Genomic DNA, 21998 nt, shown 5'->3' on the forward strand with positions numbered 1-21998 from the left:
AACATACCTTGCATCCAGTCATCTTCCAGAAAATAAGCCATATTGGAGCCCTTAGTACCCGATTCGGATATAGCATGAAATGCAAATATTGGTCAGAAATACACTATGTCATTCTGTTATATAAGTGAACCAATAGTAACGATACTAATCTATATTTGCACATCTATAATTACCATCAGACAGAGTAAGTAACAGTTCTTGTGCTTTTCTCTATTGGCTATTAGCTAATCAATCATTGTATTGTTGTCTACCAGTTACCCATGTTATAATTGTTAATTTCTTACTTTGCATTATTAATTTATTCATATCAGTACTGAATAGATTTTTATCATATTCAATCCATGTCCTGTTCATCTTATTTTAGGAAGTTGGGCTGTACTGACTGCTCAAATTACCATAGTGAATCAATTTATTATTAAATGCATTTGACTGTGTCTCTCTACAGTAGGTACAACCTTTTCAACATAAGCACCCATTTCCTATGCAACACCCAACTCTGGTGCGTGTAACCTAAAGCTAATTTCTGGTCTCATCTCACCATAGCATTCATTTCATTAGAGCATCAACATAAAACTAGAGGACAGATTTTTGTGAAATTTGCAGAAAGAAATTCAGTGGCATTCAGGAAATGCTAAATGTCTTTCCATTTGACTCATGTAAGGCATGCATGGCCATCTCATCTGTGCACCTTATTCAACTACCATTACACTTCATGCTTCCATGTGAAATCAACTTTAAATGACCCTTTCCAATTTTACTGAAATTTCAGTTTTAGCAAAAGATCTTTTGCAAAATTGTAATAATAATAATTTAATTGTCAAAATTTATTGTAATGTTTAGTTTTGTAATTTTGTGCCAACCCAGGCAACATAAGAATATATTTTGATCCAGCAATTCAACAAATGTAGCAATGTTATTGTATTTAACGGCTTCCATTTTTAAACTCAAGTTCAATGTGAACAAACATTATCAGAAAATTGCATGCTGTTGTGCTTTTACTGACCCTCCTATCCAGTCATCGTACTCTCTCTCTTCTGAGTTAAGCTGTCAGTGTCAAGGCTAACAAATTAATTGCATTCTAAAATCAAACGTGGGTTCACGCTGGGTTTCACTTAGAGAGATTTTTCTCTTTTGTTTACCCAGTTAACATTGATCTTTTCCACTAAATTTGGAATGTCCACTTGTAACTGTAGGCCTGTCCAATTACAGTCAACTCAGGAGAGCAGACAAGCACACGCTCTCTTCAAAAGTCCAACCTCATTCAAGAAACATAAAACTAGCAAATTAATCAATCAATAAAGAACTGTCCAGGAACTTACATCAATATTTGAAATTTTCTCCCAGTCATGATCATCATGGCGACTACCCATCAGCTGTTCCTCACTCATTGAGCTGTGAAGACAAAACAAAAATAGCAATGAATCACAGAGGTCTGATCCCATAAAGAAACAGAAATGTAAAGCCTCTGAAAAATCATGAGGTCCAAAGTTCAGGAAGAAGTGCAGGACAGATTACAGACAACACATTTTAGTCACAAAGAAGAGCTCAGCAACCATCATTCAAATAATTATCCTCAACGTTCACAGAGGGATGTATATTTTGAATTAAGAAATACCTAGCTGTGAGACATTATACCACCAACATAATATCACAACATCAAATAACAGACTCATCGCTCATCGTAATCATATTCCTTGTGTGCCTACTTGCAATATAAAACCACTTCAGTTTACAGTCATATTTAATCACTAATTCCCGCGCTGACATTGCAACTTCAAATTAAACTCAAAATTTCATCATTCCATTATATTTGGAAAAGTCAGTACATAAACATAACATTCTTAAACACAGTTACCTGATGTCATCAATTTCCCTCTCTATTTGATTGATTTGTTTTTGCAGAATCTGCTCCTCCATGTCTTCTGATTTTTCTGCTTTGGCCATTTTTTCATTCAGGTATTCCAATCTTTAAAAAAAGAAATACACACATAAAACACAGAGCCTCAGCTGGTAGGTGGCTCATCATGTTAAGCTTCTCTTCCAGTACATGGATGGTTCCCACGGGCTGGTATTGAATACAACTGTGCCAATGGTAACTGCGGCTGGCAGCCCCTAGGCTGATGCATAAACTCGTGAACTGTGGTGTGACAAGAACTGGCAGCCGATAGTACATGCTTCACAGGAGAGCACATGCATGTCTGCTCTCCCAAATCTACAAAGGAGGTTGCAATGCAAGTATGTTTGGGTCTTCCAAATTGGGGAAAAAAGCAGAAAAACCTTCTTAAAAAAGAAAAAGAAAAATTCCAACAATTTGTTCCATGCAGATCCAAACTTGGCAGATGGCATCAGAAGTCACTTCTCATGCATTGGGTATTGAGATTATGAGTGGCATACCTTCAAATTGGTACAAGGACTCTTAATTTTCAGGATAAAAACAGGATGATGACACGGAATGAAAAAGTCTGAGGGTAGGGCTGATGGCAGCAACAGCAATGTCCACAATGCAAAAAGCTGATACTATCTTAATGCAATGTAAAGTGCAAAACTTAAGAGCCCTACACCACCACTTGCCATCAGTGCAACGTGCAGCTGTCAAGTGATGCTAGATGACTGCAGAGTGTCAGGATATTTGCTTTCCTAGCTAGAGTTTGATGTGTTTGCATGTTTGTAAGCTATATAACATCCGCAGAATCCGCCCCTTTCTCACCACCTACTCAACCCAGCTCCTGGTCCAAGCAATGGTTCTATCCCGCCTGGACTACTGCAACTCTCTTCTGGCTGGACTACCGGCATCTACCACCAGACCCCTGCAACTCATTCAGAATGCTGCGGCTCGTCTGGTCTTCAACCTCCCCAGACACTCCCACGTCACTCCCCTGCTCACTCCCCTCCACTGGCTGCCTGTTACAGCTCGCATCAAATTTAAAACATTGGTCCTAGCATACCAGGCAGTCAAGGGATTAGCCTCAGCATACCTCCACAAGATATTCAAACCCTACATGCCAGCCAGATCCCTCCGTTCTGCTACCTCAGGACGCCTAGCACCTCCCCCTCTTCGCACCTGCACTTCCAGAACACGTCTCCTGTCTGTTCCGGCCCCACGATGGTGGAATGACCTCCCTGTGGAGGTCAGAACAGCTGAGACACTGACCCATTTCAAACGACGACTGAAAACTCACCTCTTCAGGCTGCACCTCTCCCCATCCCTCCCTACCCCCCTGTAAATGACTGTAAGCTTAGGGTTGTAACTAGGCAGCTGTTTCGTAGGTGACTTAGGTGCATTAACTGTCTTAACTACTGCTTGTATTTTTTCCATAGATTGCGTTGTTGCCGTTCTCGTTGTGTTAGTGTTAATCAGTTTAACCTTCAGGGTCCAAGTTGAACTATGCGGTTGTTCCCTGCACTTGGACCGATACTTCTCTCTAGGGGTTTCGTCATACTTGTTCCTGGTTATGGTTATACACTTTGTTGTACGTCGCTCTGGATAAGAGCGTCTGCCAAATGCCTGTAATGTAATGTAATGTAAGCTACAACCTAGACAGAGATAGGTATGTTAGCTGGCAAGTTAACACCCAATCCATCAGTATTGTTCAAACATTTATCAAGCTGTTAGAGAGCAAGTGAATATAGCAAGCCCCATATAGCTTTGTTAGCTAACTGACTGCACCAGAAGAAACTCCCCACCAGACCTTGGTCAAATACATATTTCAAGTATTTTAATTACTTTCAAATAGTTATTTAGAAATTATTTTAAATTCAGCATTTGCAAATAATGAGTATTTAAATTACAAAATGTATTTGAAATTCAATTTAAGGAGCATTTGCATGCATTTGCAATTACTTTCAAATGTATGTTAAAAAAACTATTAAAATACAGAATTTTCAAATACAAATTTCAAATATTTGATTTGGAATTATTTGAAAATACTTTCACAATATAGTGGTGCAACATGCACAATTGCACTAAGCTTTGGAAAGACCTGAAAAGCACTGGATTTGCAAGAACCTATCAGCTCTCAAAGTTGAGCATTTTGTCTAATTAGAGGACAGTATTTTGATGAGATCACGTCAAGTGGCTGCTGACGGCCCTTGTCCAATTGTACCGGTTTCCACTGTTAACGCCTTCACGCAAGCCCCCTAGTGGTTGGCACGCCGACGTGCCTAGATTGCTCGACTCAGACATTCATTGGTCCTGCAACCAAACTATGAGTTTAAAACACAAACTCTGTGTTCTCCCCCCACCCATGACACACTGAATAATACTGTATCTGGGCATTCATAAAAATATTCTTTCACCACTAAAAATTTGTATTCCATCATAGCAACAAGATAAACCCAAAACAGCCCTAAGATATGCCAACACAGCAGTGAAAATGCTGCTCACTGAATAATGAAATAAATAAGAGAACGTTTAAAAAAATTATACCATGTCATAAACGTTGTTTATGGTATTGTCACCTTTTTTAGTACAGTCTGGCATGATTGACAGTTCATTTATTCAGTAGGTGACAGCATAAGCTTTCTAACGATGTATAAAAAGCCTAATTATACTTTAGGGATATCGTTTTATAGTTCAGTGTAACCTAAAGTTCTCATATCATCGCATTCACTCACGCAGTCGTTCTGTGGTAGCAGTAGAATACACTGCACCTGACAAAACGTTATAAATTATTTTCATAATTTCTTGGAAAATACTATTATTATTGAGGACTTAAGCCATAAGTTTGCTGATAGACCTAGCTGACATCGTTTTCTGGAGTAAGACAGAAGAGGAGAGGAGAGAGCATTGATTTACTATCTCTGTCTCCATCTACTGAACACACACAACATATCATCATCGCTATTTAACCCTCTGGGGTCGGGAGCTCCGCCGGCGGAGCTTGGCAGGATTAAATGAATTTTCGTTTATATTTGGATGATTAACTTCACGAGTTGTTATCATACAGACGCAACAAAAACATTGACAGAAACCTTAGAATCGCAACTTTCCAATGCGCCCATTGACAAATAATATGAATTGTTTTAAAAGTTCTAAATTTGATTAATTAAACCATGTATGCTTTGTTAATCCTTACTCATTACTATGTGAATTTCGCTCAGCAGGAAGTCCGCCTAAATCGCATTCACATGTTAATGACATTATAACTACTCTCCATAGAAGGAGAGTAGGGGAGGGGCGATGCGGGATCCTTGTGAGAAACGCCAAGCCTGCAAAAGCAGGATAGGAATGTCATAGTGTAGCCTAATTCACTTCTTTTGAGGTAAACATTTCGTTAAATTTTGGAAAATGGTCCGTCCGGAAGCCGACATTGATGAAGAACGGTGTCATTTCGAACAGCGAACTGATCCAGCTGAGGATCAACTTCATGAGTAAGTATATTTCTTATGATCATATTGATAAATATGTGTACTGTATTGCAACGTATCTCTGTGTTTGTAGGAATATCCAGCAATATGCGCGTTTGTAAATTCCCACACTACGAACGATTCAAACTATTGCATCTCAGAATTATAGGCTAGGCTCTCTGCGTCTGGTTGTGTGTTAGAAGAGGAAGGTAGACTGTATTTTTTTCGATCATATTGGTAATAAATAGCCCATGCCTGGCGTGTAGTGGCGTGGCTAGGATTCTAAAATTGATGTCCTCGCACAATCGATATTAGCATACTGTAAGTAAACTCAGGAAATAGCAATATAATAACCACTTAGCTAAACAAACCTAGCCTACTTCAGATTGAAGCATTGTTATTGATGAGTTGCGTGTAGCTGAGCTGGAATATCAATGTCTATTTAGTTTAGCTAATGTTGTTTCGTTGATAGCTTGCATTATTTGTAAATGTGTGCTGTATTACATTCTCTGTGTGTTTGTAGGAATATTCACTAATATGCGGGCTTGTAAATTCCCACACTACGAACGATTCTAACCATTGCTTCTCAAAATTATAGGCTACCTCTCTGCGTCTGGTTGTGTTTGTTTGGTTCTTTGTTTGTATATGATGTAACCATGTCACATTTCATAAGTTTTGTTTTCATTAGTTAGTGGTTTCTTAGTTACAATTGTTTAGTGTGTTTTATTACAACATTCCTGTTCATGTTCATGTTCAAAACTACTGTTTACAGTTTGTGTGTTTTTAGAGCAATTTACAATCCACATATGATTATGACCTACTTACTGCTGCCATATTATTGTAGCTGAGTTTGTGCTGAAAACAGAGATATGAAACACTTTGGAATTACTGCATATAAAGTTGATGAAATTTACACAAATGTCAGAGCATGGCACAATCACCAGTGTGCCTCATTTTACCCTCAGACCCCAGAGGGTTAAGCATTACTGCTCAAAATATTTCGGTTACATATGTTATTGTTTGAATTTGAGTGTCTTTAAATAGGTTAGTGGTATTTCATAATGAGGATATTTCACACTGCAATGAAAGCGTTCATTGGTAGCAGTAGTTTGTGTGTTGCATGCACTATGATGTGAGAGTTGGAACATTGTCAAAATGTGGTGGACGGTTGAATATTGTTTTCATGTCGTCCCATCCCAACACAAGAAATTATTAAAGCCGCAAGCGGCGTTGGGAGGGGTCCAAGCATTGGCAGCATCGCGCCCCCTATGGAGCGATTTAAAAATGGCTTTGTCCTCATGATCATATGCCTTCACTCAACATATCTACTGAATATCATGATGATTGTATAAAATATTGATGACTTGCGGCCAATTGTGTGCTAAGAGATGCTGTCGGATGACTTAGTTACGTCGCCATGTATGTGTCCGGGCCGCTTCCCGTCAAGGCCTTTACTATGTCGTAACACTTAGATGGTCCGGTGTGCATGCACAGCTGCAGTGTTTCTGCGCCGCAACTAAAAAAGGCGTCACACTAGCGTTGTCACGATACCGAAATTTTGACTTTGATACTGATACCAGGTTTAGTATTACGATACTCAATACTGAAATGATACTTGAAACGTAAACGGTGCTAATTCGATACTCGGTACCTAACGATACTGAAATTACCTTAATAGATCAGAAACGTAATGTCCACAAGGGTTGACCTCATTTTCTAATTCATGGTTTATTAACAACCTGGTTCATTAACAACCTGTAAGTTGAAGTCTCTTCAACATATTAATATGCATAGGCCTATAGTGTTACAACACTGAACAATAGAAAAAAATGTTAAATATATTTCAAAAATTAAACAGTTGTAAAGTAAATACTCTTTAAAACAGGTCTTTCACCTTTAAATAGATTTAAAAACAGCATATTTTAATAACAATAAAGCATCTATCTATAATAAAATATTTCCAAATTGCTACTGAAGTGAACTGAGTCAAAGCGTGCGCTGTATCAGGGAAGTGAACGGGCAAGCGCAGGTCACCTCACTTGGCAACCTTAGTTGCTACTGCCATCTAGCGAAGATTCTGACAAACTACACTTTTCATCCTCTAAATCAGTAATGCGGGAGACACATTTCCCTGGCTTTTACATTTGACGCAGAACTACCGAACGTTGGAAAATTCAAATACGAAACCGTTTTTTTTTTTTTTGTTTTTTTTTTTTAAGTACCGAGAAAGTGCTGAAGTTTTGGTATACCGTGCAACACTACGCCAGACACATAATCCAATCCATTGCTCAGTTTAGCAGAGAATGCACATTTCAGAGCGCCTCAGAGACAGATAGAATGATAACACATAAATACACATTTCAAATAATAAATACGACATTGAGAAAAAACGAAACAAAAGAAGAGTTATCAAGTCGCGACCTACGCACAGAGCAGCCGACCGTTTTATTTATTTATTGGCAGATGAGAAGCAACAGGAATCACAAACGGATTGTCCAAGACAAAATATGACCACTCAGTCGCAAAAGGGACATCTCTACGCGTAAAACCAATGGTAAGATTGTATATTTATTCAATGTTTAGTCCCAGATATTGTCCTATCCTATCCGCTTCTGTTTTGCGTCAGAAAACAATGTCAAATAGGTCTATCAGCAAAGAAATGACTTAGCTATGCCCCGAAGTCATCAATAATAATAGTACTCTCCAAGAAATTATGAAAATCGTTGACAGCGTTTCGTTAAGTGCATCGTCTTTAATGCTACGCCACAGTGAATGCGATAAGAAAACATTCTGTTACGCTGAACTATAAAACGCCGTTCCAAATGCAAAATCAGACATGTTATACATCGTTAGAAAGCTTATACTCTCACCTACTGCATAAATGAACTGTCATTCAAGCCAAATTGTACTAAAAACCGCGACAACGCCGTAAGCAACAGGAATCACAAACGGATTGTCCAAGACAATATATGACCACTCAGTCGCAAAAGGGACATCTCTACACATGAAACCAGTGGTAAGATTGTATAGTTATTCAAAGTTTAGTCCCAGATATTGAATGTAGAATGACATGGCATAATTAAAGAAAAACTGTCTCGTTTATGTCGTTATTCAGTGAACAGCGTTGTCACTGCTGTATTGGCATATTTTAGGGCTAATGTCGGGTTTATCTTGTTGCTACGAAATATTACATTACATTACATTACAGGCATTTGGCTGGCGCTTTTATCCAGAGCGACGTACAACAAAGTGTATAACCATAACCAGGAACAAGTGTGTCGAAAACCCTAGAGGGCAGTAGCCTACCGTTCCACGTGCAGGGAACAACCGCATAGTTCAACTTGGACCCAGTTGGTTAAACTGATTAACGCTAACACAAACAAGAACAGCAACAACGCAGTCTATGAGAACATTCAAGCAATAGTTAAGACGAGTTAAGACTAAGTCACCCACGGAACAACTACCTAGTTACAACCCTAAGCTTACAGTCAATGTAGAGATTAAATTGAGAATACGATTTCTCTCAGCACAATGACGGATTTTAAGACTAAACGAACTCACCCGATATTGTCTTCAAATGGACCGTATTATTTATTTAGACACTGGCAGACTACAGCATGAATTGCGTCTTTTGTTTATATTCAATATTAGTAATTGCAGCGAGAAACTGCAGCTGTAGGTCGTTATGTTATGGTAGCAACGGAACGAAGCGGACTATGAGGCTACCGTCATTGTTGCATTATACCAGCGTGTTTTCGCGCGTTTGCACAGAAACTCAGAACCTATCAATGAAATGGTTTAGCTGTTTCTCAGCGTAATGACAGACTCAAAGACTTAACGAACTCACCCGATACTGTCTTCAAATGGATCCATGCCAAAGAAAAGTAATTATTCATCCTCTCAGAAAGCTTTTACTTTTGGTAGCCTATCCTAGCATGCACGCTAGGTGGCAGTGTAAGACCGTCTTTTCACTGATAAAAACTAGACCCTACCGTGTCGGATTACTTGCGTCGCCATGGTTGTCGCTTGCCGTAAAGAAGTTTACTCGATGTCATAATCGTTTGGATTTGGAGCTCCAGCTTTTCCGCACCCCACCTAATGAAAAAGTCCAAATGGTGTGCAAACCATATGACGGACATAGGTGCTCCCAATAGGAAAGTTGTAGAGCACATTCAGATGCATCAGTCGATGAAATTTTGTGTTGATCTGACTTACGGTGTGGGAGTTATGGCCTTTTAAAGTATGACCCTCATGTTATAGCGCCACCATCTGGCCAACATAGGTGATTTTTAGTGCCTGAGTAGTGGGGGGCCATAGGAACCCACCTGCCAAATTTGGTTGATCTACAACTTATGGTTGCTGAGTCTCAGACATTTTAGCGGAGAAAACTGCCACGCCCCAACTAAAAAGTCTAAATGGCGGGCAAACAATATGGCGGACATAGGTGGGGCCAATGGCAAAGTTGTAGAGCACGTTCAGATACATATGTCGATGAAGTTTTGTGTTGATCTAACTTATGATGTGGGAGTTACGGCCTTGTACGCGTTACCCTTTGTTATAGCGCCACCATCTGGCTGACATACGTGATTTTTAGTGCCTGAGTAGTGGGAGGTCATAGGAACCCACCTGCCAAATTTGGTTCCTCTAGGACGTACGGTTGCTGAGCCTCAGACACTTTTAGCGGAGAAAAATAATAAGAATAATAATAATCCTAACAGATACAATAGGGTTCCACCAGCTTCGCTGCTTGGACCCCTAATAATCCTAACAGATACAATAGGGTTCCACCAGCTTCGCTGCTTGGACCCCTAATAATAATAATCCTAACAGATACAATAGGGTTCCACCAGCTTCGCTGCTTGGACCCCTAATTACATACAGTAGAGTATAGGAGAGTTTAATTGACCCTTCGCTAACCCCCTCCCTAGAACGGCCATTGTCCAATCCTAGGTTAGCAACCGTAACTAGACGTGGGTGGCCTGGCAAACTTTTTTCAAACGAGAGCAAAACGCCAAAATCGTGTGCCTACGGAACCTGCAACTCCGACAGTAGGTATCCCAAACGTTTAGAGAGGGGGAGTTGTTTTTTTTTGCATTTCCGAAGCCAAAAACACAAGAGGAGACATGCCGGATGTGGATTAAACAGTGTGGGAGACCTCATTCACAGCTAAATCCATCCAAAATCAACAAGAACACCTTTGTCTGAAGATGCTAACGTTAGCTAGCGGACAGCAAAGCTGGCTGAATAATAGCTAATTATACATAAAAATAAACTAATGCAAATTAATGTCTGACAGTATTCCTTCAAATCGTTCTTTCTAATAATCTTATTTTTTTTATTTTTTTACGTGGATGCTCCGTTTGGGCGAGGATCCACTTCAAAGATCAGCTCGGAAGTATCCTGGAATATACGATGCGCGTAATGTACATTTTCTGGTAGAATTTTAATAATGAAAGTAATAATAGAAGCCAGGTTTAAATGTTATCCTAAAAATAAATAAAACCACACCCATGCAGTGCAAGAACATTGTTGCTCCTTTATATAGTGGTCGTGCACATGAACTGCCAAAACATGAGGTGCCTGATTATTGCATTGCGATCTGGGCGCTTTAGCCTTTATTTTAATGTCATTATTCCGACAAAGAGATTTTGCATATGTTTCTGGAACCCTAGAGATTTTGGACCACTGTACTGACGGAAAGCTTGTAATTCCCACTTGAAAATGATGCAACAGTGAGTGTCTTGAGTCAAAACAGTTGTAGTTGTTGATTCCGCCTCGGCAGTAAATTTCTTAACTCAGCGCGAGATAGGAAGATAGTTAGGGGTTAAAATGTGGCCAAAACTACACGAGGGATGTAGAATGATCGCTCTGCTGGAAAGCGATTTCCTTGGGCTGTTCATCTGTCACCGTCGTCAGCTTATTGAGCATCTTGAGAGCAAGATTTGTGTTCTCGAGAGCCACCCAGCTGAACCTTCACAGTTCACAATTGGAAGAGTTCCCAGAACTTAATAGCACGTCCTTTAAAGACCTGGTGTGCACGCCTAGGCCGGGAGGGGGGAAGTCTTCAGAGCAGGCAGGGAGAGACAGTTGGGTGACAGTAGGGCGTAAACACAAGAAAGGACTTGCACACCACATAGGGGCGGCATCTCCAGAGGCTGTGGTGTCCAACCGATTCCAGCCCTTGCAGGAATTGGACCTGGCCCTTGACCCTGAGAGTGGGGGGACTGATGAGCCTCAGGGCACCCAGATTGCCACATCCTCCAGGAAAAGGGAGTTATTAATAGTGGGGGACTCAATTATTAGAGGGGTGGGACAGCATAGTCTGTTCGCGTGATAAGGAGTCTCGCACGGTGTGTTGCCTGCCTGGTGCCCAGGTAGGAGACCTTGAGCGCGTGGACAAGCTCCTGGCCAGAGAGGAAAAGGATCCAGTTGTCATGGTCCACGTAGGACAATGACATAGGTAAGGGCAGGTTTGAGGTCCTGCAGGACAAATTTGTGGAATTAGCAGAGAAGACTAAGAGCAAAACCTCCATGGTAGTCTTCTCTGCATGCAAGCAAAGGGAAGCAGAACTGAATCTAGGGGTTTAACACGTGGCTACAAACCTTTTGTAGGAAACAGGGGTACAGGTTTATGGGGCACTGGGATTCCTTTTGGGACAGGAGTGAGCTGTACAAACATGATGGGCTGCACCTGAACCGGAGGGGTACCTTTGCACTGGGCCAGCGTATGCTCAGGGTAGCACAGGATTATTTAAACTAGGGACTCGGGAGGGAGGGAGGATAGAGAGTGTAATGGGTAGGGAGGCGCAGACTGCCCAGATGGAAGCTGTCAAGGCAACCTATAATAGTGAAAACATTAATGAAGTCTTTTTAAAGCAAAATTTTAGTAAGGGTGGCTTGGGACGGTAGGGAGTGAGAGAACAGGAAAGGATGTGTAGAAACTATAGTCTGAAATGTCTTTGTTAAATGCTAGAAGTATAAAAAACTAATTTTTGGAAATTGAGGCTGATATTAATGGTAAGGGCTATGACATAGTAGGGATTACAGAGACGTGGCTGGAGGAAGAGGATGGGGATGAATATAATATAGAAGGGTATAAAATTAGGAAGGATAGATCCAGTAAGAGAGGTGGGGGTGTGGCTCTATATGTAAAAGATAATCTGAATGTGCAAGAAATTCAAGAAATTGAACAGCTCATGCCTAGTGAGGATATTTGGATTAAGCTCATAGGGGAAGATGAGATGGGGCTTAACCGACCACCCACTTCAGACAGTAGTGTGAATACAATGCTCTTTGAAAATATAAAACAAGCATGCAGAGGAGGTGAGACTATTATCATGGGCGACTTCAATTACCCCAGTATTAATTGGGAATTGGTGACAGGACAAGGAAAAAGGGAGGAGGAATTTTTAGATGTTATAAATGACCTGTTTTTAGCACAGTATGTCAGACAGCCTACAAGAGGGAAATCAATTCGAGATCTGGTGTTAAGTAATAACTCTGACAGAATTTGTAGTATAGAGGTAATGGAACCACTTGGGACAAGTGACTATTCCACAATTAGGTTTGATATATTTTGGCAAACTAAGAGGACCCCATCTAACTCCAGGATTTTAAATTCTAGATAGGCCAACTTTAAAAATATGCGATCGGAAGTAAAAAAGGTAGACTGGGTGCAACTTTTTGATTGCAGGACTGTGAATGAAATGTGGGGCAGGTTCAAAAGGGTTATACTTGATGCTCAGAGTAAATGCATTCCAAAGGTGCAGAAAAGTAAGCTGAAAAAGCAGTCTCCACAGTGGATGAATAAAGCTGTATGGAAGAGTTTGAGGGAAAAGAATAAACTGTTTAAGATATATAAAAATGACAGTACTGAGAGTAATAAGGCTGAATATTGTAATATGCGTTCTAAGGCTAAAAAAGGACTAAGGGTAGCCAAAAGGCTCTATGAAATTGCAATTGCAGATGATGTTAAAAGTAATCCTAAACGTTTCTTTCAATATTGCAATAGCAAAAGGAAAGTTAAAGAGGACGTTAAGGGCATTAAAAATAATGACGGAGCACTTCTTTATAAAAATAAGGATATTGCTGATGCCCTAAATGGCTACTTTGTTGAGAGTTTTACCAGAGAAGAGGTTACTAATAGACCGGAAGGTGTATTCAATACTCAGAATGTCTTGGCAGATAAATAATATAAACTAAAGACAAATAAAGCAGCAGGCCCTGATGACATATACCCAAGGGAACTAAAGGAGTTAAGGGAGATCATTTTTAAACCACTGGCAAGTATTTTTAAACAGTCTTTAGAAACTGGAGAAATACCAAATGACTGGAAACAGGGTATTGTAATACCAATATATAAGAAAGGGGACTGTACTGATCCAGGAAACTACAGGCCTGTCAGTTTAACTTGCATCACATGTAAAATACTTGAATCTATCATTAGAGACAAACTATAATTATTTCTTGAAAATAACATCCTGAGGGATAGCCAACATGGTTTCTGCAAGGGAAGGTCATGCCTGACAAACCTTCTGACATTCTTTGAGGAAGCTACCAAGTGTCTGGATGGGAGCAAGGCTTATGATATTATATACTTAGATTTCCAAAAGGCATTTGATAAGGTGCCACATGACAAACTCATTATCAATATAAGGACAGTAGGAATTACAGGAGCTATTTCAGAGTGGGTTTGGAACTGGTTACGGGATAGAACACAAAGGGTAGTAGTAGGAGGTTTATTATCTGAACAGGGTATTGTGGGAAGTGGAGTTCCACAGGGATCGGAGCTGGGTCCACTGCTCTTCCTAATTTGCATAAATGACCTTGACACGGACATTGAAAGTACATTGGTTAAATTTACAGATGATACAAAACTGGGAGGTTTAGCCAACAGTTTGGAATCTACTAAAGTAATCCAAGAAGATTTAAACAGAATCCAGAAGTGGGCAGAAACCTGGCAAATGAAATTCAATATATCTAAATGTAAAGTTCTACATGTGGAGAATAAAAACATAGGGCAGGATTACTTTACGGGTGGTACAAAATTAGAATGTGCACATGTAGAAAAAGACTTGGGAGTAATAGTTGATGAAAGCCTATCAGGGTCTGGTCAATGTGCTGTAGCAGTAAAAAAAAAGCCAACAGGATGCTGGAATACATAGCCAGGAGTATTGAGTATAAATCTAAGGAGATCATACTCACGCTATACAATACCCTTGTCAGACCACACTTAGAGTATTGTGTGCAGTTCTGGGGACCGTACTACAAGAAAGATATAGAGGCGCTGGAAAAGATCCAAAGACGGGCAACCAGATTGATTCCGGGTATAAAAGATAAGTGTTATGAGGAAAGGCTTGAGATGCTTGGACTTTTCAAGCTTAGTAAAAGGAGACCTAGGGGTGATTTGATTGAGACTTTTAAATTAAAGGGATTAACAAAGTGAACTACAGGAAATTATTCAAGTTGAGTTCAGTTAGCAGAACGAGGGGGCATAAATGGAAACTGGCAAAGGGTAAATTTCACACAGACATTAGGAAATATTTTTTCACACAGAGAGTGGTCAATGTGTGGAATAGCTTGCCTGGACATGTAGTGGAGGCAGAAACACTGGGGGTGTTCAAGGCCCGGCTTGATACAGTCCTAGATACTATTTAGCTTTTAGGTAAACTAAGCATTAAGTACAGTTTAGTGGTAGGAATAGACGAGCAGTGTTGGGCTGAATGGCCTGTTCTCGTCTTACGTTACGTTACAACATAACATAAAACATGTTATGTTATGTTAGTGAAATACGCGAATATGTGTGTGGTGTGGGGATGGCTGGTTTAAGCAGCCACACCTGCCCTGGGTCAAGCTAATTAGACCTGGCTAGTTAGATAATTGGTTATTAATTAGATAATTGGCCAGGCTAATTGGACCCGGGAGCAGGAGTGGCTGCACCTGTGCGTAGTGAGGTAATCAGTGCGCACACGTTAAATCTGCCATCCCCACTCACATGGGGAAGCCTCTGTCATGACAGTGTTTTAACATCTGCTCCTTGGCAGTAACATCTTGCCAAACCCTTGCAAATAAATGTGGACTATTTGAACATCTTCTCCCTGTGTCTCTGTGCTGGAGGGCCCCTTGGAAAACCACTTCGGTGGCCTGTGGCAGGCGTGTTTGCCACAATGTGATTTACAGCAATGCATAATTTAGACATTTTGGATAGATTTGGAGATTCTGGGTACACTGATTAGTTTTTGCTTCATAGAACTTTAGTAGTTCTACATATCTACCCTTAGATTTTATGAACTTGTGGTCAAGGAGTTTTTGATCCAGGACATATACTTTAACCTGCTGTATATATGCAATCTCCCAGTATTTCATTGCGAACTGAAAAAGAGCAAATTCATTTTAGTTTTTTTTGCCTGAACAATTACACTTTGTGGCACTTAAGTTTATATTCATAATTTAGGAAGAAATAATCTAAGTTACTATTGTAAATGGTACAAAAGCAATTTTTCAAGTCTCTGTGATGCTCACATGTGGAGTTATAAAGCTTTAAATTGGGTACCTCCCTAAATGGGCAAAGATTTGCCAGATTTGGCATGTGCGCAAAGGGGTTAAACAAGGTAGACTACCAGGTCAGGTTTGAAAAGTATAGTTTTATAGCAGTGTTATCATTCATTCAAAATGTGAATGGTACCCATCCCGAGTCATGAAACGATATTAAAGGGGGTTTGCATGTGAAATGATAAAGAATGCCTTTCAGAAATATAAATGACTTTCCCACAAAATTATGCAGCTGAAAAAGCAATAGTTAAAAATGTATTGGAAATTATTAGTTCGCCAGCCAGCCAGCTTCACACAGACCAAAGATGGCGGCAGCAAAGTTTTTTAAAACATGTGCTTGTCCATGGCCTTATATGTCCATTTTGTGTGTGTATCAGAGTATCCTGCAAAAAACTGGCTAATTTTAAGATCCAATGTTATCATAGGCCAACGTAACAAAATGTCCAAATGGTAGAATTACTTACTGTGGTACTCCAGCATTTGTGATGATGTAATCAGCAAAAACAATAAGGAGAAACACGAAATCACCCAAGCTGGGGGCTTTATTGTGGGGACAAGTTAAGTTGTTTGTGAATTCTGTCTGTTTGCATGAGGTCAGAAGTTAATGTTTTTAACCCCTTAGCGCACATGCCAAATCAGGCCAATCATTGCCCATTTCGGCGGTACTCTATTTAAAGCTTTATAACTCCAGATGTGAACACCACAGTGACTTGAAAAATGGCTTAAATGAAGCAAGACATTTGTACCATTTACAATAGTAGATTACTTTATATTCATAATTTTGGAGCAAATAAAGTGCCACAAATGCAATTGGCTAGGCAAAAAATCTAAAATGAATTTGCTCTTTTTTAGTTCACAATGAAATACTGAGAGATTGCATATATACAGCAGGTTAAAGTATACATGTCCTGGATCAAAAACTTCTTGACCACAAGTTCATAAAATCTAAGGGTGGATATGTAGAATACTAAAGATCTATGAAGCAAAAACTAAGCAGTGTACCCAGCGTCTCCAAATCTTCCAAAAATGTCTAAATTATGCATTGCTGTAAATCACAACAAATTCACGTATTTCACTACAAATCAACTGTTTTTACTCAAGAAGTACTCAAGGAGTATAATGCTTTTTGTCCATTGTAAAGCATATAAATGAGCCTTATATGAAGGTTAAAGATGAAACATCGATATCAGATTTAAAAATAATGCAAAAATATTGTCACACAATGCTGTACAGTACCTAAATGTGTAATAATTAACTCTTGTATGTATTTCTATATTCTGTACTCTCATATGTTTTCTTGTATGGGGATGGGATGACATGAAAACCATTTTTAACCGTCCACCACGTTTTGGCAATTTTCAAACACTCTCGTCATCACTGTTGCATGCATCACAAAAACTACTAGACTACCAACAAACGCTTACATTACAGTGTGAAATATCCTCATTATAAAATACCACTAACCTATTTAAAGACACTCAAAAAATAACGTATATAACCGCAATATTTTGAGCAGTAATACTCAGATAGCAATGATGAAATCTTATCTGTTTTCAATAGATAGAGACAGAGACAGTAAATCAATGATATAGTTCTATCCACTTCTGTCTTACACCAGAAAACCATGTCAGCTAGGTCTATCAGCAAACATATGGCTTAGCTATGTACAGAAGTCCTCAATAATAATAGTATTTTCCAAGAAATTACGAAAAATCGTTGACAATGTTTCATTAGGTGCAGCGTCTTTTACTGCTACCACAGAATGAATGCGTAAGTGAATGCGATGATAACAACACTTTCGATTACGCTGACTTATAAAACACTATTCCAAAAGCAAAATTACACGTTATACATCGCTAGGAAAGCTTATACTCTCACCTACTGAATAAATGAATTGTCAATCAAGCCAGACTGTACTAAAAAGGGCGACAACGCCGTAAACGTGTGGTATTACGCACAGCTATTTTGGAAGGTACCCAGGCATCACAAATATATTATATATATATTTTGGATTGTCCAAGATAATATATGACCACTCGGTCTCAAAAGGGACATCTCTATGCGTAAAACCAATGGTATGGTTGTATATTTGTTCAATATTTAGTCCCAGATATTGACTGTAGCATGACATGGTATAATTTTAAAAAACTTTTTCTCGTTTATTTAGTTATTCAGTGAGCAGCGTTTTCACTGCTGTATTGGCATATCTTAGGGCTACTGTCGGGTTTATCCTGTTGCAATGACGGAATACGATTTTTGAATGGTGAAAGAAAATTTTTATGAATGCCAAGATAGACAATATTGTCCATTATGTCATGGGTGGGGGGTGTAGTTGTAGATGAGACTGCAGGGAGGGGGTGCATGTTAAATGAACATCCACAGCGACAATGGTGGCGCTGCGAAACTCCGTATTCAGCATAGTTGTCATGTATTGTCTACTGATGAAACTAAAACATTGCGTTTCTGTTTTTAACTCATACTTTGGTTGCAGTAGCACTGAATGTCTGAGTTAAGTAATCTCAGCATGCCGACCACTAGGGGCTTTGCGTTAAGAGGTTTGCGCTGAGAGTCTGTGGTTATTGCGATTATTTATGCAAGAAACCCTGAAAACTGCACAACTCTCGGTATGGGGCTTGCCCTGCCTAGGCAAAACTTGGCGGATGGCATACCTGCCAACCCAAACAAAACAAACACTGACTAGCCACTTGGTTAGTGCTAGGTTAGCCACAAAAATGACACTCTCTCTCCAGCACTAACACAGCTGAAAACGCAACACTGTAGCCAATCCACAGATGTTTCCTGTTCTTCTCCTTCTGTTGGCCACATGCTTTTCAGATACAGCCCACAAAAAAAAGGGTCATGCTCAGTACCGTCCCAAACACTTTTTTGAAAAATAAATACAGGCAGACAAACAAGGACAGGGCAGTATTGAACACAGGCACTGATTTCCAGCGCATCATAGTAATGACTGAGCAAGGTTGTGCTGTATTTTCAAGATGAAGATGTTGCATAGGATGCAATTAAGGCAATATTGTTTCTAGGCCAGTGAAATGTAGCAACAATGATTGATCACTTGGTTATTGTTCCACTGATCACCTGCCTGGGTTGGTGGCTCTTGTGACTTCCCATATAGTTTTGTCCCAGCAACCACTGCAAGCCCGCAGTGTAGCAAAATTGGTAAGAAACTAGCATTACACCCAAGAGGTTGCAGGTTCAAATCCCAGGCCAGATGCTGTAATTATAACCTTGAGCAAGGTACCTGCACTGCTTCAGTATATACCCAGTGTCGGGCAGCAGTGTAGTGTAATGGCTAAAGAGTTGGTATTGTAACCTAAAGGTTGCAGGTTCAATTCCCCGCCATTGTACCCTTGAGCAAGGTACTCAACCTGCATTGCTCCAGTATATATCCAGCTGTTTAATTGGATACAATGTAAGTCGCTCTGGATAAGAGCGTCTGCTACATGCCTGTAATGTAATGCAGTTACTCAGGTGCCCATTCATGCCAGCTGCCTGTGGAGCTACATGTCCTTTGATTGTCCAAAACTGATTAAAAAAAAACTCTGAATAAGGCCAGTGCTGCCAAGTTGTTTAGAATTTAAAGATTTTCAATTAGACTGCAGGCTTTCATCTTTTGTAGGGGCGACATAGCTCAGGAGGTAAGACCGATTGTCTGGCAGTCGGAGGGTTGCCGGTTCAAACCCCGCCCTGGGCGTGTCGAAGTGTCCTTGAGCAAGGCACCTAACCCCCAACTGCTCTGGCGAATGAGAGGCATCAATTGTAAAGCGCTTTGGATAAAAGCGCTATATAAATGCAGTCCATTTACCATTTTGATTAACACAAAAGTTATTCTTTGTGTATTATTATTTTTTTGGTTAAATTATTTCACATATGTTCTGAGTGCAAGGGTTAGTCATTTCCTCATGTGGTATTATAACGTAATGTGTATTAGAAACCAGCCAAATAATAGTTCTATATCATGCCTGATTTACACAGATTTACCACAGATTTACCATTTGACATAAATCAACTCCTTTTCACAATTTGACTACTTACTTGGAAAGCTTAGGCTGCAGCAAGCGTTTCATGGTGTCACTGACAACGGAGCTGAGCAACAGAGTCTTCTGCCAACCCTCCCCTGACAAGGAAAACAAACATGAGAATTACAGACCTTACAGCTTTCAGACTGGCACGTTCTCCACAACTCCACCCTAGATGACCTTCCAGGTACCGTCAGGTAGCACATCTTGATAAAACGTTCCAGTATGTTGTAGGGCTGTCAAGACTCAAAATGTTCCACAAACAGGAAAAAAAAATAGATTTCACTAAAAAGTAATGTTTTATTTATTTTTTGAGTCCGCAGAAAATTCTCTTCAGAATGTTACCTCTTGTTTCTGAATGACCCAGTTTTTTTCCCAACTGTTACACAGTAGTTGTAGAAAGATTACCGTTGCAGATTCATATTCAGTAGCACAGTGATGATGCAGAGTGATTTTTTTTTTTTGTGAAAGTCACCCTCTTTCGATTTTACATATTTGGACATCCTTTGGACTAATCCTCATCAAGTCCTCAAGTTCTCAGATAATAGTCCGTAGACAATCCTAACCTCACGGGACTCATAATACACATACATTTTACAATCATAATTTATTTAACCAAACAAGCCAACATGCAGAAGCCATGTGTGAAAGAGTAAGGCCACCTTTACCATTGTTATATCAATTAAGATAATTCTAATCCGGCGCTGTTAATCAAGTGCACATGATTAGATGGTCATCATGAAGTGCTAACACCTGTACATAAAAGCATAAACTGACAGTTTGGTCTGGAGCATTCACGGTTGAGTTAACGCAGCAAAAGGACATAACATAACTGTGATGAACACAGAGAAGCAATTATTACAAAATAAAAGTCCATCATTCTGCGGCGAGAAAGATTGACGATTTATGAGTTACATGATATTGAAAATGAAATGTAGTTTCTTTAATATTGTCCTCTATTATAAAGGCAGGGCTAAAAAAAAAAATATGGCCATTTCGGTCGCATATGTGACCTGGACTTTCAATTGGGAGCATTGGTGCGAAACATTGTTCTGGAGCGACAGTCCCTCCTTTTTTTATTTTTATAATGCAAGCAACCCATCACAATCAGAAAAACTAACCATTCTAACCAACCAAACCACAGCTTTTCTTTACTTACTTCTATGCTGATATTTAGCAAGCTAGCATTCTCTAAACATAACATTAGCTAACTGAACCAGTTTTTTCCTCAAGGTTAATAAAATCAAAATCACATTTTTCGCATAAAAACAAAATGAAGTGAACATCAACATTTGTAGTTCAAATGATGCGACCCCCTCAAATGGAGTCCAACCACCAGCAAAGAAAGGATCACTGTATACCTTTCACAAAAAGCAAAAAATGTGAAGAGGAGATTGTGGGTAAAACCAAGTCTGCAAGACTACAGTAAAGATACAGTAGTTTAGTTCGATATTCAAGTTTTCTATTCAAATTCAGTCATTAATAACTTTTTTCCCCAAAGATAAAATATTTGTAAATTTTGTTCTGCATAGCATAATCTGTGAATTTATCACAGGTGATTTTTTTATTCAGTTCCACTTAAAGTTATGTGCATTAAGTATCCATCCTATAGTTCAGCGACCAAGAAACCAAGTTGCATTATGCGGAGTGTAATTTGATATGGTTTTATGGGGAGTTCTTTCAATTTCATGCAGGCAGCACTGGCTACATAGAGATACAGTAATGATGCTGAATGTATTCTAATTGAGGAGACAAGTTATTAAATACACAGCAGGTTTCAGGGTTCTATGGTGATATAATGACCTCAATCATCATTTTACTGATTTGCCAAAACTAATTCATTCAAAATTATTTTTCTGACAAACTATAGTCTATAAGTCATCATGAACTGAGAATATGTTGTTCAAAGTAATGTCTCCATTTAACTGAAAAACAGAATTACCTTAGTAAAAAATTAATTGTATTTGTAGATGTTGTCTTATATCAAATGTTTTGAGGTAGTATTATGTTAAGTGACCTGACCAACATATTGTATGTTACTGTAACTGCAAGTTATACAATCCC

General features: G+C 39.4%; 1 protein-coding gene across 7 annotated transcripts in view; it reads right to left on the bottom strand.

Moving 5' to 3' along the window:
• The window catches only part of snapc4 (small nuclear RNA activating complex, polypeptide 4), a 165548-nt gene that overhangs the window by 96000 nt on the left and 47550 nt on the right, over window positions 1–21998 (bottom strand). For all 7 annotated transcript variants that reach the window (XM_035436233.1, XM_035436234.1, XM_035436237.1 and 4 more), the window contains 3 exons: window positions 19951–20032; window positions 1856–1966; window positions 1320–1392 (listed from right to left, as the gene is read on the bottom strand). In XM_035436233.1, the coding sequence (XP_035292124.1) occupies window positions 1320–1392; window positions 1856–1966; window positions 19951–20032 (266 nt within the window). The remainder of the gene's footprint in view (window positions 1–1319; window positions 1393–1855; window positions 1967–19950; window positions 20033–21998) is intronic.

Source organism: Anguilla anguilla, chromosome 10 (assembly GCF_013347855.1).
Source record: "Anguilla anguilla isolate fAngAng1 chromosome 10, fAngAng1.pri, whole genome shotgun sequence".
NCBI classification, from domain to species: Eukaryota; Metazoa; Chordata; class Actinopteri; order Anguilliformes; family Anguillidae; genus Anguilla; species Anguilla anguilla.